The sequence below is a fragment of the Salmo trutta genome, chromosome 20 (assembly GCF_901001165.1).
Source record: "Salmo trutta chromosome 20, fSalTru1.1, whole genome shotgun sequence".
Taxonomy (NCBI): Eukaryota; Metazoa; Chordata; class Actinopteri; order Salmoniformes; family Salmonidae; genus Salmo; species Salmo trutta.
Window position 1 is genome coordinate 19,166,070 of NC_042976.1, and position 18,296 is coordinate 19,184,365.

General features: G+C 43.3%; 1 protein-coding gene across 23 annotated transcripts in view; it reads right to left on the reverse strand.

Annotated features, from left to right (window-relative positions):
• The window catches only part of LOC115155638 (microtubule-associated protein 2), a 180,592-nt gene that overhangs the window by 18,118 nt on the left and 144,178 nt on the right, over positions 1 to 18,296 (reverse strand). For 17 of the 23 annotated variants that reach the window (XM_029702454.1, XM_029702473.1, XM_029702466.1 and 14 more), the window contains 9 exons: positions 14,659 to 18,267; positions 13,456 to 13,716; positions 12,778 to 12,921; positions 5,365 to 5,426; positions 4,513 to 4,698; positions 2,039 to 2,204; positions 1,387 to 1,443; positions 562 to 728; positions 152 to 298 (listed from right to left, as the gene is read on the reverse strand). In XM_029702454.1, coding sequence (XP_029558314.1) covers positions 152 to 298; positions 562 to 728; positions 1,387 to 1,443; positions 2,039 to 2,204; positions 4,513 to 4,698; positions 5,365 to 5,426; positions 12,778 to 12,921; positions 13,456 to 13,716; positions 14,659 to 18,267 — 4,799 coding nt within the window. The remainder of the gene's footprint in view (positions 1 to 151; positions 299 to 561; positions 729 to 1,386; positions 1,444 to 2,038; positions 2,205 to 4,512; positions 4,699 to 5,364; positions 5,427 to 12,777; positions 12,922 to 13,455; positions 13,717 to 14,658; positions 18,268 to 18,296) is intronic. The other 6 variants (XM_029702467.1, XM_029702460.1, XM_029702456.1 and 3 more) reach the window with 3 other exon arrangements.

The window sequence follows — 18,296 nt, forward strand, 5'->3', positions numbered from 1 at the left end:
GTCAAATACAATACAAGACTGAGGTAGAAAGGGAGGTAGAAACAGAGCATAAGGAGGAAAAACGAAGGGAGGTTAAATAAGGAGAAGGAAGAAAAGAGAGAGGGAGGGAGGGAGGGTGGATACATCAGGTAACCAAAGAAGGGGCACTAACCTGTCCCCCCTTGGGCTGGTACTTGATGTTGTCTGTGGAGCCGATTTTGGACTTGATGTTCTTGAGGTCGGGCAGAGGCTGGTTAAGGATGCGGAGCTGTTTGGGAGTGGTGGCAGGTGACTTGGGAGGGGTGCGGAGCAGAGCCACCTTGAATTAATGAATGAATTAATTGGGACCTGAATTGCCAAATGATAAATTGCTTCCATGATAAACTATGGTCTCATTAGGAAAATAGATGTCTCAGTATGATCTCCTGAATAAATAAAGGCTTAATAATTCAAATAAAATACAAATCCATTTAAAACACTTATAGAGTACTTGCCTCAAACGAGCACAGTACAACACCATTGCTTCCTTCCCAGCTCTATTGAACCGGTTACCTAGGGTGCCATTTCAGAGGTAGACCATACCTTCTTCTCCTGCAGCAGGCTTCGAGAACGGGGTGTGCCAGGGGTGAGAGGGGTCCCAGGTGTGCGGCAGGAGTAGCTGTAGCTGGGAGGAGTCCCAGGGGAGATGGCTGTGGACCCTGGGGTGCGGGTTGTGGTGCACAGCGAACGTGAACGCATCGACTGTGTGCCTGGGTGTGGGGAGGTTACATAAAGGTTACAGAGGTCATATAGAGAGGTTACTCAAAGGTCAATCAGGTTGGGCGTCTCTCAGCATTACTCTATCCTGGTCCCAGATTTATTTGTGCGGTTTTGTGTTGTCTATGATCAATATGAGTTGGAAAGACAGCACAAACAGATCTGGGACCAGGCTTACATTACTACACCAAACTATCGAAGTTCGTCAGATGAAGAGTGGATCAAAACAAGCACAAATGTGATAAAACAATGTAGTTAATAGAATGAAAGAGGTTAATGAAGCCCAAACTATAGGCTTATTACCATTGGGCACAGACGTCAATTCAATGTCTATTCCACTTTGGGTCAATGTAATTTCATTTAAATGACGTGGAAACAACATTGATTCAATCAGTGTGTGCCCAGTGGTTAACTACCAAGGATGAGACATTCCAACTAGTCATCTCTTACTAAGGATGTGATATTGAACACACAGAGATGAACTGGATGAGACTGGGTGAGACCATGTGAGACAAGATGAGAATAGCTGAGACACTGCAGGACTAGCTGAGACACTGCAGGACTAGGTGAAACCAGTTGGGATGAAGAGGGACCGAGTTAGACATGGATGAGACTGGATGGAACTGGATGAGATTGAGAGTTCCTCTATACCTGTCCAACTAGGGGCGCGTCCTGTCCTATGCTCCGCCCTGACCTCTGTACTGAATGCTAGAGGAGAGGATGAGCGGTAGAGGATTAAACAGAGAGAGAGATAGAGACAGAGAGACAGGGCGAGAGACACAGATAGGGCGAGAGACAGAGAGAGAGATAGGGAGAGAGAGTGAGAGGGCGAGAGAGAGCAAAAAGAGAGAGAGAGATTGGGAGCGAGAGAGATAGAGAGAGAGAGATAGGGCGAGAGAGAGAGAGGGCGAGAGAGAAAACGAGAGAGAGAGGGCAAGAGAGAGAGAGAGAGATAGGGCGAGAGAGATAAGGCGAGAGAGAGGGCAAGAGAGAGAGGGCGAGAGAGAGAGCGCGAGAGAGAGAGGGCGAGAGAGAGAGAGAGGGCGAGAGAGAGCGCGAGAGAGAGAGAGGGCGAAAGAGAGAGCGAGAGAGTGCCAGAGAGAGGGAGAGAGAGGGAGATGGGGCGCGAGAGAGGGAAATAGGTTGAGGGCGAGAGAAAGGTCAAGAGCAAAATCAAGAGGAAAAAAAGGTGAGTGCCAGATCAAAAGAGAAAGGGAGAGGTAGAAAGAGAGAGGCAGAAAGAGAGATACCAGTGTATCAAGGTGAGGGGATGGTGGAGGAGGGCTCAGGAGAAGTGACTTACACGTGGGTCTACGGGGTGCGGTAGAGCCGGAGCTGGTGATAGAGGTGGAGCTCTCCTCCTGGTCATGTGGTTGGTGGTGGGTACGCCGGCTCAGGATCGAGGCAGGCCGCGGGACAGAGGCAGGCCGGGGCAGGGACGACCTCTTTGGGCTCTGCGAACCGCCATCCTGTCACACACACACACACACACACACACACACACACACACACACACACACACACACACACACACACACACACACACACACACACACATGCAGGCAGGCACACACACCCACACACATGCAGGCAGGCACGTATGCAATGCACACACACACATTTAGCTTAGTACAGTAGTTACAGAAGTTAGGAGAGTGCCTAGCTTTATATATTCTTCTTTATACCCTGCCTTGCGAAAATATTCATTGTTGTGTTACAGCCTGAATTGAAAAATGGATTAAAGCAATTTTTTATTTACAAACAATACCCAATAATGACAAAGTGAAAACATGTTTTTAGATACTTCTGAGTCAATACTTTGTAGAAGCACCTTTGGTGGTGATTACAGCTTTGAGTGGTCTTGGGTATGTCTGTATCAGCTTAGTACATCTGGATTTGTTTTTTTTTTCCCCATTCTTCCTTGCAGATTTTCTCAAGCTCTGTTAAGTTAAATGGGGACTGGCGGTGAACAGCAATCTTCAAGTCTTTCCAAAGATTTTCATGTCTGGGCTTTGGCAGGGCCACTCCAATACTTTCACATTCTTGTTCTGAAGCCATTCCAGCATTGCTTTGGCTGTATATTTGGGGTCACTGTCCTGTTGGAACATAAATCTTCACCCCTAGGGATGGTGTTAGATGGGTGATGAGCTATGCCTGGTTTTCCCCAGACATAACACTTTGCATCTCAGCCAAGGAACTCTGTAGTTCTGTCAGTGGTCATTGGGTTCTTGGTCAACTCCCTGACCAAGGTCCTTCTTGCCCAGTTTGGTCAGATGGCCAGCTCGAGTCTGGGTAGTAACGTATGTTTTCAATTTCACAATGATGAAGAGCACTGTGCTCTTGGAAATGTTGAATACTCTTTAACAGTGGTCACCAACCTTCTCCGAGTCAAGATCACTTTCTAAATCAAAATGTAAGTCAAGATCTACAGCTCAGATTTTAAGCTGAGTGAGTTTAATAAATTGCATTTTTTTTACTGGACTGATTGCCTGCATCTGATGTTAAGTCTGAGGGGAGGGAGGGAGCAGCTGTGAGGCCTTCTCACCATCCCTCTGCTGAGAAAAGGGTATATAGTCTTCCAGCTGATGGCAAAACTCAAGTCACACTGTATTATTTCTGCCTCATGCACCAATTATTTTTGTTACTCCTATGACCAGAGAAAGTGATATATTCCTCAATATTAAAGAAAGACACAAGCCGCTAATAATAATAATGCAAGCTTATCGGAACACTTTGCTATGCTCATCCATTGCAGCTGGTTGTAGCGCGAGTTGAATTAGGGAGAACATACATTGTATTGCTTAGTAACAATTTAAACATGAACTTCCTCATCAAAAACAGCAGCTCTATGCTGTATTCATTGAGTCTCTCTCTAGTCATGGTTTCAAATGTTTTGTAATCTCACAGTATCAACTTTGCTGTGCATTCAAAGCTTCTTTTTACAGTCTATGGCTGGAGGAACTGTGCAGACACGGTGATCTGAGCTATCTGATTGGCCAGCTGTAGGCCTACAGGTGCACTTGATTTGCTCTGTGGGCCTGTCGGATAGGTGAAGTTCTACCATCAAACACATAAAATGGTTCAAAATGGGAACGCTTTGCCTTCCTGGCACCAGGGCTGCTGAATCAAGTGCACCTACCGCCAACAACGCGAAAATAAATAAAGAAATAGGAACACAATGTTAGGTTTTTCACATCACCGTCTGTTTCGACTAGGAATGCCTTGGAGATGGGCCAGTCTATCGTGATCGACCGGTTGATCGACCCTTGATATATGTATGCCTCATCCCAATTATATCTTTGAGATCTATGGACAGTTCCTTGGACTTCATGGTATAGATTCTGCTCTGACATGCACTGTCAACTTTGGGACCTTACATAGACAGGTGTGTTTCTTTCTAAATCATGTCCAAACATTTAAATTAGCCACAGGTGGACTCCTATCAAGTTGTAGCGACATCTCAAGGATGTGTCATAGCAAAGGGGTCTGAATCCTTATGTAAATTAGTTATCTGTATTTCATTTTCAAAACATTTGCTACAACTTCTAAAAACATGTTTTCACTTTGTCATTATGGGGTATTGTGTGTAGATGAGTGAGACAAAATAATTTATTTAAACCATTTTGAATTCAGGCTTTAAGACAACAAAATTTGAATAAGTCAAGGGGTATGAATACTATCTGAAGGCACTGTATATTGTTTATTGTTATATATTATTGTTTTCATCTCACATATGTGAGATCAGTTGATCAGTTCAGGGCCATATGCTAACCTTACCGCGTATATTAGTCTGTGTAGTGTGGTAGAGTCACGAGGCCCAGCTGAGGAGGGGCGGGGCCTATCAAGCTCCACCTCCCCCAGCAAGTTCTTTTGAGTGTGGGAGGAGCAGGACGAGTTAGGGCGGGGGGGCAGGAGGGCGACCACTCGCGTTTTACAGGTGGGGATCTTTGTTAATGGTGGTGACTGAGTTACAGACAGACAGATGGGGAGAGATGGGTGAGAGAGGGGGGATATGTGTGTGAGAGATGGGTGAGAAACATAGGCTGCAAACCACAGAAGTCATCAGAGGACAAAAAACTATGAAAGTGGAACCAAAAGATGACATGTTGTTGAAAACCAACCAGATTTACCCATACACTCCCTTAGATATTTATTTGGACAGTGAAGCTAAACCTTTTTATATGGCTCTATACTCCAGCATTTTGGATTTCAGATCAAGTGTTTTCAAAGAGGCGACAGTACAGAATGGCACCTTTTATTTGATGGCATTTCCATACATCTCGGTTTTACCGTTTAGAAATGAATGCACTTTATGTATCTAGTCTCCCCATTTGAAGGTTTCATAAGTATTTGGACAAATTCACTGATAGTGTACAACATTTAGTCAAACGTTTAGTATTGGTCCCATATTCCTTGCACGCAATGACTACATCAAGCTTGTGACTCTACAAACTTGTTGGATGCATTTGTAGTTTGTTTTGGTTGTGTTTCGGATTATGTTGTGCCCAATAGATATTAACGGTAAATAATGTATTGTGTCATTTTGAAGGTTGAGTCAAACAGGGAGATAGCCTACTACATGTATTCGATGGAACATGACATTATTGTGATGCAGTGTGCTGTACTTACTGAGGCTCTGTCCCGAGACTGTCTAGCAACACTGAGGGGCCGACGACCTTCTGGTACACCCACTGAAGAGAGGAGGTGAGAGAAGAGGAGAGAGGATGCAAGAGAGAGACGAGGAGAGAGGGAGACAGAGAGAAGTAGGAGGGAGAGAGAGAGAGAGAAAAAAGGGAAGCAGAGAAGGAGGAGAAAGAGAAAGCAAATGAGATAGAGAAGAGGTAAGGACAGAGGAGGAGAGAGAGCAAGAGTGAAGGAGAGAGGAGAGTGAGAGAGAAAGAGAAATACAGAGACGGTCTACAGTTAGACATGTGACTTAAAAGTTAGGTTTTCATTTTAATAACCAAATCTCAATTTATAGAAACTTACCCCAATCAGCAAATCACTTCCTCATCCTCGTTCTGTAGTATTGCAGCCCTGAAAAACTTGAACAAAGGCTCCAAAAACACCCAAATATGTTATTTTTTAATCCACAAAGCTCTCAGTATAGTGATGCAGGTCTTTAGATGTTGTACACATGAAATTGTGTCATTCCGAGCTTAATCAGCAATGTTATATTCAATTTTGTTGCGACTCGAGCGTTCATTCTACAGGTAAAAGAGCGTCTGCTAAATTACTTAAATGTAAATGCCAAAATAAAGGAAACACTGGAGTAAATAAGGGATACAAAGTATATTGAAAGCATGGGGTGCTTCCACACAGGAAGTTCCAGACACATGTAGAATCTATACCAAGACGCATTGAAGCTATTCTGGTAACTCGTGGTGGCCCAACGCACTATTAAGACACTTTATGTTGGTGTTTCCTTTATTTTGGCAGTTACATGTAGCAGCAGGCTACACGGAGAATGGAACAGCTGGATATGGGAAACGTCTGGTGACGCTCAAAACAAAATAAAACATTTCGGATAATTAAGTGTTAGCCACCAGAAAAGACAGAACAAATATTAGAGCAAATATTATGGTTAAACTCAAATATACTAATTGGTTAAAAATATATATATATTTTGTGTAACTTTTTTTAAAATGGTATTATCTTCATAAATTATATTATAAATAGGACTGGTGGAGTTATGTCACACATGCAGCTAACAAAAATATATGTAAATGTATGCTCTATTCAAAATTATAACCAATTAATTTCAGCATTACCCCAAAAATGGAAGAAGCAAGTGGAAGGGGGAGAAGTTAAGGGACTTGTCTGATGGCTATGCATTAAAGACCAAAATTGGTTAAAGAAAATTGTGCTAGATAAAAAAATATACCAGTTTAATTTAAGGACCAAAAATTGACAGCTGTGCCCATACAGCTAAATAGTTGGGAAGAGATTTTTGATGTACTCATTCCATGGCACATGGTTTATGAACTGATACACAAAATGACGCTGGAGTCAAAATTCAGTTTTTCAATTTAAATTATTTATATAGAATTCTTGCAACCAACAGAATGTCATACAGTGGCAAGAAAAAGTATGTGAACCCTTTGGAATGACGTGAATTTCTGCATAAATTGGTCATAAAATGTAATCTTATCTTCATCTAAGTCAACAGTAGACTTATAACACAAACAATTATACGTTTTCATGTCTTCATTGAGCACACCGTGTAAACATTCACTGTGCAAAAAGTATGTGAACCCTTGGATTTAATAACTAGTTGACCCTCCTTTGGCAGCAATAACCTCAACCAAACGTTTTCTGTAGGTCAGGAGGAATTTTGGACCATTCCTCTTTCAGTTCAGCAATATTCTTGGGATGTTTGGTGTGAATCACTCTCTTGAGGTCATGCCATAGCATCTCAATCGGGTTGAGGTCAGGACTGTGATTGGGCCACTCCAGAAGGCTATTTTCTTCTGTTGAAGCCATTTTGTTGTTGATTTACTTCTCTGTTTTGGGTCGTTGTCCTGTTGCATCACCCAACTTCTGTTGAGCTTCAATTCGCAGACAGATAGCCTTACATTCTCCTGCAAAATGTCTTGATAAACTAGGGAATTCATTTTTCCGTCAATGATAGCAAGCTGTCCAGGCCCTGAGGCAGCAAAGCAGCCCCAAACCATGATGCTCCCTCCACCATACTTTACAGTTGGGATGAGGTTTTGATGTTGGTGTGCTGTGCCTTTTTTTCTCCACACATAGTGCTGTGTGTTCCTTCCTAACAACTCAACTTTAGTTTAATCTGTCCACAGAATATTTAGCCAGTAGCGCTGTGGAACGCAGCAATGTTTTTTTTGGACAGCAATGGCTTTTTCCGTGGTGTCTTCCCATGACCACCAATCTTGTTCAGTGTTTTACGTATCGTAGACTCGTCAGCAGATATGATAGCATGTTCCAGAGATTTCTGTAAGTCTTTAGGTGACACTCTAGGATCCTTCTTAACCTCATTGAGCATTCTGCGCTGTGCTCTTGCAGTCATCTTTGCAGTACGGCCACTCCTAGGGAGAGTAGCAACAATGCTGAACTTTCTCCATTTATAGACAATTTGTCTTAACGTGGACTGATGAACATCAAGGCTTTTAAAGATACTTTTGTAACCCTTTCCAGCTTTATGCTAGTCAAATAATACTTAATCTTAGGTTTTCTGAGATCTCTTTTGTTTGAGGCATAGTTCACACCAGGCAATGCTTCTTGTGAATAGCAAACTCAAATTTTGTGAGTGTTTTTTATAGGGCAGGGCAGCTCTAACCAACATCTCCAATCTCCTCATTGATTGGACTCCAGGTTAACTGACTCCTGAATCCAATTAGCTGTTGGAGAAGTCATTAGCCTTGGGGTTCACATACTTTTTCAAACCTACACTGTGAATGTTTAACTGATGTATTAAATAAAGACAAGAAAAATACAATAATTTGTGTGTTATTAGTTTAAGGACAATGTGTTTGCCTATTGTTGTGACTTAGATGAAGATCAGATCAAATTGTATCACCAATTTATGCAGAAATCCAGGTAATTCCAAAGGGTTCACATACTTTTTCTTGCCACTGTATATATGGAGGATACAACCATCCTAAGAGACAGCATCATTAGAACCCTTGTTATGGTTCTGCCCATATGTAGCTTGTTTTTGGTCACAGGTTCATGAGTGGCTGAAGAATTACCACATTTACCTGGAGCTAAATCTGCAATCAGCACTGCTGGGTGATTTGAAAAGTCATAGTCAATTTATCAATAACTTAATAATACTCTTAGCAAAACATTTCATCTTTAATTTACAATCTGTAGAAACTATGAGAATAGAAATGTTCAGGACTTTTGTGAAACATCACAACACAGTTGAAAAATATATGGCTAATAGAAACTGGATGTTGTTCAGAAATAGATGGGAGGGGTTGAGGGGAGCTGAAAGGTGGGACTAAAAATAACAAAAATATATTTTTTAAACAAGATAATTATGGTAAAATATACTCTGTCCATAAAATGTATATAGTATGTTTAAGCTGGAAGTAAAAGCCTAAGTATTGTTGTCCAATTATGTTTAAGGGAAAATAATATATTAAAAAAATATATATAGCAAAAAATATATGGGTGATTGGAAATGATGCAGACGATTACATTGGTAGAAGCCAGAATCTATCTACAATATTAAAGCTGATCGACCCACTTAAAAATAAAAATAAAACATGGCGGATAAAGTTCGAAATGACACAATTTCATGTGTAAAACGTCTAAAGACCTGCATCACTATACTGAGAGCTTTGCTGTTTCTAAAATGACATATTTGGGTGTTTTTGGAGCATTTGTTCATGTGTTTTTTTTGGCCCCCATACTACACATCAAGGATGAGAAAGTTATTTCCTGTTTAGGGTGCGTTTCTCAGAATCATGTGAAATGACAAAAAAGAGGTCTGGACATTTCTATAACATACAAATAGATATTTGGTTGTAAAACAAGAAAACCTCTCCTTTAAACATTACAACAGATTGACAGCAACACAACAAAACTCTCCCACACACACACAACAGCTGTGGCTGAAGCACGCCACCCACTCTACAGCCTGTACAAACACAATCTAACTGACAAACTATTGGACAAACAGTTACCCCTCTTCTGTAAACAACTAAAGAAAACTTTGTGAGAGGTAATTTAGCCCTAAATCGGGTACAGTACTGTATAATTACACTGTATTACTGTATACAATGAGGGAATTGGCTGAGACCCTATTCAAGCTGCTAGAGAAAAGGTCTTTCTTCAATGCTTTGGAAGGAAATCATACAGACTACATAAGTGCACCTCCCATCCCATCCTCTATCTCACCCCTGAACGATTTAATTAGGGCAATGCAGCAATTTAGAGAGATTCTAGAATAGTCTATCTGTCTAAGATACACAGTTAGTAGAGAGTCACAGTACCAGTCAAAAGTTTGGACACACCTACTCATTCAAGGGTTTTTCTTTATTTTTACTATTTCCTACATTGTAGGATAATAGTGGAGACATCAAAACTATGAAATAACACATATGGAATCATGTAGTAAGCAAAAAAAGTGTTAAACAAATCAAAATATATTTTATATTTTATATTCTTCAAAGTAGCCACCCTTATGGTAGTAAGTGCCAGGTGCACCGGTTTGAGTGTGTCAAGAACTACAACGTGGCTGGGGTTTTCAAACACAACAGTTTCCTGTGTGTATCAAGAATGGTGCACCACCCAAAAAACTTGTCACAACTGTGGGAAGCATTGGAGTCAAAATGGGCCAGGATCCCTGTGTAAAGCTTTTCCGGCACCTGATAGAGTCCATGCCCCGACGAATTGAGGCTGTTCTGAGGAAAAACGGGAGCAACTCAAGTGTTCCTAATGTTTTGTACACTCAGTGTATATCTCTATTGTGGAAAATCTCTCTGTCAGATGAGGTACACCAATATCTGAGAGCTGCCAAACTACCAGTTGCTTGGCAACCACTACAGTTATTAGGTGTAAGTTTAAGAGGCTGTTGGTTACATCCTAAATGGCACCCTGTTCGCTAGGGGCTCTGGTCAAAAGTAGTGCACTACATAGGGAATATGGTGCCATTTGGGACTAATACTATCCTGCTCTGGGGAAATGCTGGGAGAACACACTTTTTTCACTGTAGTTCTTTCACAGCAAACAAGTTGCAATCATTACAAAGTTTAAAAAGAGACAGATAAAGTTAGGTGATAGGGTGAGAGATGGAGAATCTGTTAAAAAGAGAGAAAGTGAGAAAATAGAACACATACAGTTGAAGTCGGAAATTTACATACACCTTAGCCAAATACATTTAAACTCAGTTTTTCACAATTCCTGGCATTTAATCCTAGTAAAAAGTACCTGTCTTAGGTCAGATAGGATCACCACTTTATTTTAAGAATGTGAAATGAATGATGAATAATAGTTGAGAGAATTATTTATTTCAGCTTTTATTTCTTTCATCACATTCCCAGTGGGTCAGAAGTTTACATACACTCAATTAGTATTTGGTAGCATTGCCTTTAAATTGTTTAACTTGGGTCAAACGTTTCGGGTAGCCTTCCAGAAGCTTCCCACAATAAGTTGGGTGAATTTTAGCCCATTCCTCCTGACAGAGCTGGTGTAACTGAGTCAGGTTTGTAGGCCTCCTTGCTCGCACACGCTTTTTCAGTTCTGCCCACACATTTTCTATGGGATTGAGGTCAGGGCTTTGTGATGGCCACTCCAATACCTTGACTTTGTTGTCCTTAAGCCATTTTGCCACAACTTTGGAAGTATGCTTGGGGTCATTGTCCATTTGGAAGACTCATTTGCGACCAAGCTTTAACTTCCTGATTGATGTCTTGAGATGTTACTTTAATATATCCACATCATTTTCCTGCCTCATGATGCCATCTATTTTGTGAAGTGCACCAGTCCCTCCTGCAGCAAAGCACCCCCACAACATGATGCTGCCACCCCCGTGCTTCACGGTTGGGATGGTGATCTTCAGCTTGCAAGCCTCCCCCTTTTTTCCTCCAAACATAACAATGGTCATTATGGCCAAACAGTTCTATTTTGGTTTTATCCGACCAGAGGACAATTCTCCAAAAAGTACGATCTTTGTCCCCATGTGCAGTTGCAAACGGTAGTCTGGCTTTTTTATGGCAGTTTTGGAGCAGTGGCTTCTTCCTTGCTGAGCGGCTTTTCAGGTTATGTCGATATAGGACTCGTTTTTACTGTGGATATAGATACTTTTGTACCTGTTTCCTCCTGCATCTTCACAAGGTTCTTTGCGAGCTTTTCTGGGATTGATTTGCACTTTTCGCACAAAGGTACGTTCATCTCTAGGAGACAGAATGCGTCTCCTTCCTAAGCAGTATGATGGCTGCGTGGTCCCATGGTGTTTGTACTTGCGTACTATTGTTTGTACATATGAACGTGGTACCTTCCGGCGTTTGAAAATTGCTCCCAAGGATAAACCAGACTTGTGGAGGTCTACAATTTTTTTTCTGAGGTCTTGGCTGATTTATTTTGATTTTCCCGTGATGTCCAGCAAAGAGGCACTGAGTTTGAAGGTAGGCCTTGAAATACATCCACAGGTACACCTACAATTGACTCAAATGATGTCAATTAGCCAATCAGAAGCTTCTAAAGCCATGACATCATGTTCTGGAATTTTCCAAGCTGTTTAAAGGCACAGTCAACCTAGTGTATGTAAACTTCTGACCCACTGGAATTGTGATACAGTGAATTATAAGCAAAATAATATGTCTGTAAACAATTGTTGGAAAAATGACTTGTGTCATGCACAAAGTAGATGTCCTAACCGACTTGCCAAACTATAGTTTGTTAACAAGACATTTGAGGAGTGGTTGAAAAACAAGTTTTAATGACTCCAACCTAAGTGTATGTAAACTTCCAACTTCAACTGTAACTCTGAAGCAGTAACATTAAATTACCAAACAAACCATCTCACAGAAAAGAGAAACCCAGAATGAACATGGGAGCTGAGGAGAAGAAAGATGCAATTCAAAGTAAATAGCAAATAATAAAAGAAATCCCAAAAATTGAGCGACTGACTGTACACAACAAGCACATTTGAAAAATGAAGTCAAATGAAAAATGTATAACAAATTAGTTTTTATTCTAATAAAATGCAAACACTGAACATGACAAATGAACTAACAAATGAGACAGAATAAAAATGTATAGATTAACAAAATAATTTCTCAAAATTTAACAAAAATAGAAGCTTCAAACAACTGTAAGGATGAGGTTAATGTCGAGTACTTTGTGAAACTGCTGATGTAAAAACGGCTTTATAAATACATTTGATTGATTGATGAGATGAGAATGTTGATATTTGCAGCCACATTGCAGATGCCTCTCTGGCCCAGCCAGCGGGTCTGCATTCCAAATGGCACCCTATTTCCTATTTAGTGAGCTACTTTTGACCGTGCCCTACAGGCCCTATAGAGAATAGGGTGCCATTTGGGCCGAAACCCAGGAGTGGTTGGTCACCTGTAGGTTTCCTCCTAGCACAGGGGTGGGGTTGGGGCTGGGCGGGACGTGGGTGTCGGACCGCAGTAGGCTTTAACACACTCTTCCGGGATGGAGAGGAGCGCATCTCTGCTTTCTTAGTCAGCTCAGTCTTCTTGATCACGGCTAGGAGAAGGAAGAGGTAGAGAGATAGTCAAAGAGAGAAAAGGAAGAATGTACAAGTAGCATCAGAAGGAAGAGTGAGAGAAAGGGAAGGAAGGGACATAGTGTGGCACAAAGGTTTGGTAGGACAGACACCCACCAAGAGAGGCTGTCGGAATGCCAGTTAACATTCATCTGAGATCGTAAAAGGCTTTTAATTATGATAATCTTTGACAATTAGAATGAAAGAGAATAACAAAATCTGTCAATTAATAATATATAACTACAAAGAACTATATAGAAATGTTTTTAATTACTGGTTTTCCAAACACATATCCAGCCTTGTCCTGGAATAAAAAGCTATTTCAATCGAGATTCTCCACTGAAGTATCTGGGAATCTGGCCCTCTAGAGTAACAGACTGAATGGAGATCTACACCACTTCAAATCAAAGAGAATTAAATAATCTGTCAATGAATAATGTATAACTACAAATCATTTACAAAAATAAAATAAATAGAGTAACAAACTGATTTGGAGAGATACTGTAGTTCTGAACCTTTTTTCTTCTTGATGTCTTCCCTGGGGATATAGACCGTCTCCTTGCGGACGGGTTTACGTTCAGGGGTGGAGACGCACCCCTCGCGCCCCTTCACACGCCCGCCTTTAGCCTTGGGCTTCACTGGCTGCTTTTCCTGCTTCTGCTGCTGGAGAGTCTTGTACTTCTTGACTGGTGGGGCTGGGACCCGGTCGGCTCTAAGGGGATCAATCTGCTCGGTAGCCATGCTCATGTCATCATCCACATCTACAGTGGAGAGATCTAGGTACAAAACAGACATGGTAAGGTCATCATCATGCAGTAGTACTATGGACACAACACAAAATATGGGCATAACACTCATAAACTGGATAAAACAGTGTTGATGTGTAATTTTGTTATCATGATGAAATATGAAGTCTCCACTGTGAAAATATTGTAATAAACATGAACAGGTATCAGATCCATATATTTCAAGAAACTAGGCATTTGTCCCATGTCCCTACTTCAAAGAAGAGGCATTACTTGGGTGCGATGAGCCAAGTAAAGCCCCCCCCGGCCAAACCCTCCCGTAACCCAGACGATGCTGGGCCAGTCATGGCCGGTTGTGATACAGCATGGGATCAACCCAGGTCTGTAGAGACGCCTCTAGCACTGCGATGCAGTGCCTTTGACCGCTGCGGACCGCCTAAAATCATGTATTTTTTTATATAGTGTGTGTTTACTACAGATGGTAATGTGAAGAACAACATGACTAGGATATCAGATTAGGATACAGGCCAAGGACTAGATAAAGTGTATTTTGGCTGTTTCCTACACTGTGCATCCTTAAAGGAGATTGGTGGGGCTAAGGCTTAAGATGGTGTGAACGATGCTAAATGGGTGTAGACAAAGAAGAGCTCTCTAGTAGGTGTACCAAAACATTAACGGGCCATTTTGTCAAAAGTGAGGTTACAAGTTGATCAACTTTCAAAGCAGAAAGTTGATACATTGTTCCTCAACTGCAGTGTATGATATATAATTTTATAGCTCTGAGTCTCTACTTTTATCCAATGTAAAAAACACCATTACAAATGTTGCTACATTGGACCGAATCGAGAGGGCCACATATTGGCTATACTATTGCATAACCACTGATTATATTATTATTTCTGGTCATTAAAACATGTAATTTATCTGTCATTGAAACATGTATTATTGGATTATAACAGAGAGAAATCTCACCTTGAGTGTCGACCCAAGAGCTGTCTAGGATGGAGTCGTCCATGGTGGTCTCGTCTCTGTCGTAGCTCTCTGTCTGTCCCTCGATCTCCAACTGCACCTCCTTCTGTGGGGAGGCCTGCACCTCCTTCTCAAGGGCCTCCTCTGAGACATCCCCCACCTCCTCCAGACTAGCTGCCTCCATGATCTCCACCTCCTGGGACTCCTCCTCCTCCTCCTCTGGTGTCTCAGGCTCGGGCGGAGCGGAAAAACGCACGCTGTGTCCTGGCTTCTCACCCTCGTCGATGGTCTGGACTACAGTGATGAAGTCATCTTCTACGGTCACCACTGACTCTATGGCAGCTCTGGGTTCTTGAACATCAATCACCGCCGTCCCTGCCAGAGCTTCACTATCTTCCTCCTCCTCTTCCTCCTTGTTTGTCATTCTATCCTTCTCAACTTTCTCTTCTTTCTCTACAGGCATTGATGATTTTATCTTTATCATGATTTCCTCTGGTTCCACTGCCTGCTCTGTATCCTCCTCCTCCCCCTCTACCTTTTTCTTTTCTTCCATGGTCTTCTCTTTGACCTCAACAACCTGCTCCTTCTTCAGCTTCTCTTCACTAACTTTCTCATTCTCTTCTTCTGTGGTGCTCCCACCACCACCTGACACAGATGGAGACGTTGTCATGATGTCAACCTTGGTTGGCGTTGTCTGACCTCCATTCTGTGTAGGTTTCTCTATTTCCGTAACTGGAACCGTTTCTTCTTCTGTGGTGCTCACACCATCACCTGACACAGATGGAGAAGTCACCATGATGTCAACCCTCGTTGGCGTTTGACCTCCCATCTGTTTAGGTTTCTCTCTCTCTGTAACTGGAACCGTTTCTTCTTCTGTGGTGCCCACACCATCACCTGACACAGATGGAGAAGTCACCATGATGTCAACCCTCGTTGGCGTTTGACCCCCCGTCTGTTTAGGTTTCTCTGTCTCTGTAACTGGAACCTTGTCTTCTTCTGTGGTGCTCACACCACCACCTGACACAGAGGGAGACGTCCCCATGACGTCAACCTTCATTGGTGTTGTCTGACCTCCATTCTGTTTAGGTTTCTCTGTCTCCGTAACAGGAACCTTGTCTTCTTCTGTGGTGCTCACACCACCTGACACAGATGGAGACATTGCCATGACATCAAACTTTGTTGGTGTTGTCTGACCTCCTGTCTGTTTTGGTTTCTCTGTCTCCGTAACTGAAACCTTGTCTTCTTCTGTGGTGCTCACACCACCAACTGACACAGACGGAGACATCACCATGATGTCAACCTTCTTTGGCGTTGTCTGACCTCCATTCTGTTTAGGTTTCTCTGTCTCCGTAACAGGAACCTTGTCTTCTTCTGTGGTGCTCACACCATCACCTGCCACAGATGGAGACATTGCCATGACGTCAAGCTTTGTTGGTGTTGTCTGACCTCCCGTCTGTTTAGGTTTCTCTGTCTCCGTAACTGAAACCTTGTCTTCTTCTGTGGTGCTCACACCACCAACTGACAGAGATGGAGACGTCACCATGATGTCAACCTTCTTTGGCATTGTCTGACTTCCATTCTGTTTAGGTTTCTCTGTCTCCGTAACAGGAACCTTGCCTTCTTCTGTGGTGCTCACACCATCACCTGACACAGATGGAGACATTGCCATGACGTCAAGCTTTGTTGGTGTTGTCTGACCTCCCGTCTGTTTAGGTTTCTCTGTCTCTGTAACTGAAACATTGTCTTCTTCTGTGGTACTCTCCACGGAGGAGGCTGGGGAGGGCCTAACGGGCTTGCCGATCCTGTCCTTGGCAACTCCAGTCAGTTGGTAGACGTCTTCAGCATCCACCTCCTCGTATGCCTCCTGGTGCACCAGGAACTTGTCCTTCACCTTCTCCCTGAGCTCCTGCAGCTCCCGCTCCTCCTCCATGCTCAGGGGCCTGTCCTCCATCTCCAGCCGGCGGATCTGCCTCTCATAGGCAGCAATCTCAGCATCTGTCTCGGGTCCGTTGTCTCCTAGCTTCTCCTCCTCTTCCAGGGTAACCGTCACTGTAGGAGTTACAAAGGACTCGGCTGACTTCAGAGCTGAAGCTGGTTTGTCTTTTTGGTTTTCCATGGAAACATTTTCATGGCTGATCTTTTTGTCTTTTTCCTCTGAAGCTGAATCCTTCTGTCCCATTTGTTTGGTTTCTTCCTTTTCATTGGAACCGGCGCTCTCAGCTAACTGACTGGTCTTCTCATCTTCGGCTAGTTTGTCTCTGGCGTCGATTTTCAGTTTCTCCTCCGCCATCTTTTCCTCCAGAGCCATAGGGGTAAAGCGCTGGGGCGGGGAGTCAATGGGACTATGGAGGTCAGCAGGGGAAGGCATGGGCCCTGAGTACTCACTGAACACACAGTAACCCAACTCCTCCAGCTGGCTCTCACTCTTGGCAAGACTCTGGTTCTGACTCTGGTCCCCCAGAACTAGGTTAGCCAGGGAATCGCTGCCAAGGCCTTGGGCGTCCGCAGGGACAGACTTCCTCCTCATGATCTCAGGGTCAGTGTTCTCAGAAGCCAGTCTAGATCTGCTGCCCGCAAGGTCCAGCATTTCAGGTAGGTCAGGAGCCATGACTGTCCCGTTTTTGTAATAGTATTTGGGTGGGAAGGGAGATTCTGGGGACTCTGACCCCTGGGGGCTGGTCTTTTCACCGGGGGTCTCTGTTGCTGTGTCATGAGGAGGAGATGAGGAGTCGGACGTGACTGAGGCTGCCGTCTCCAGGATCAGGGGAGGGAAGGGTGGTGGCTCCTTCTCCACAGACGGGGTGGTGACTGGGAGATAGTTGGCAGACTCCTCCAGACTGCCGCTGGTAAAAGACATGATATCCGTGGCCAGTGGGGAGAAGTTTCTAGGTCGTCCATGACCACTGGGATCAATCGATCCAATCGTAATGTTGAGAGAGTAGCTTCTTTGATCCAGGGCCAGCTTCCCAGGAGACAGCCTACATTCGCTACTCCTGTCCAGTGCCGGTAAGGTCTCCTTTTGATCTCCCATCAAACTCTTCTTGGTGTCTGATTTCTCCTCCACTGACTGTGTTTGTGCCAGCATGCTGTAGTTGATCTCAAGGGGTGACGGAACTGTTGGGGAACTGTTCCCTAAGACCTTCTTCTCTTCTCCTGCGGTGCTCAGTTCATAATAACCTTCTGCTTGAACCCCCTTGGATCCCTCGTCTGGCTTCAGGGCCGAAGTCTCGAAATAAGCTGACATGCCCGATTTGTCTTTGTTAGAGTCAGATGGGACACCTTGTCCTTGACCTCGGTCTTCAGCTCTTGTGAACCCAGACCCTGAATCCGTCGTGAGGTTACTGGACTCAAGAACTTCCACTGACGGTTGCTTCTCTGAGACTGTTTTAGGTTCATCCAGTATAGACATTTTGCTAAGCTCTTTGGCTTGGCTCTGGCTGTTTGAAGGTAAAGGGGACAGAGAAGGGGAAGGGGGAGCCATGTCCGTTTTGGGGATCAGGGGTGCTGCTGCGTGGTCCCCGCTGAGGAAAGCTGGACTCTCTTGTTCAGTGAAGTCTGGGCTCAGGGATCCACTCCTCTCGCTGTCTGGTTTGTCCATGTCCATCTTCAAGGCTGTAAGTTAAATCTTTAGTAGTTTGTTT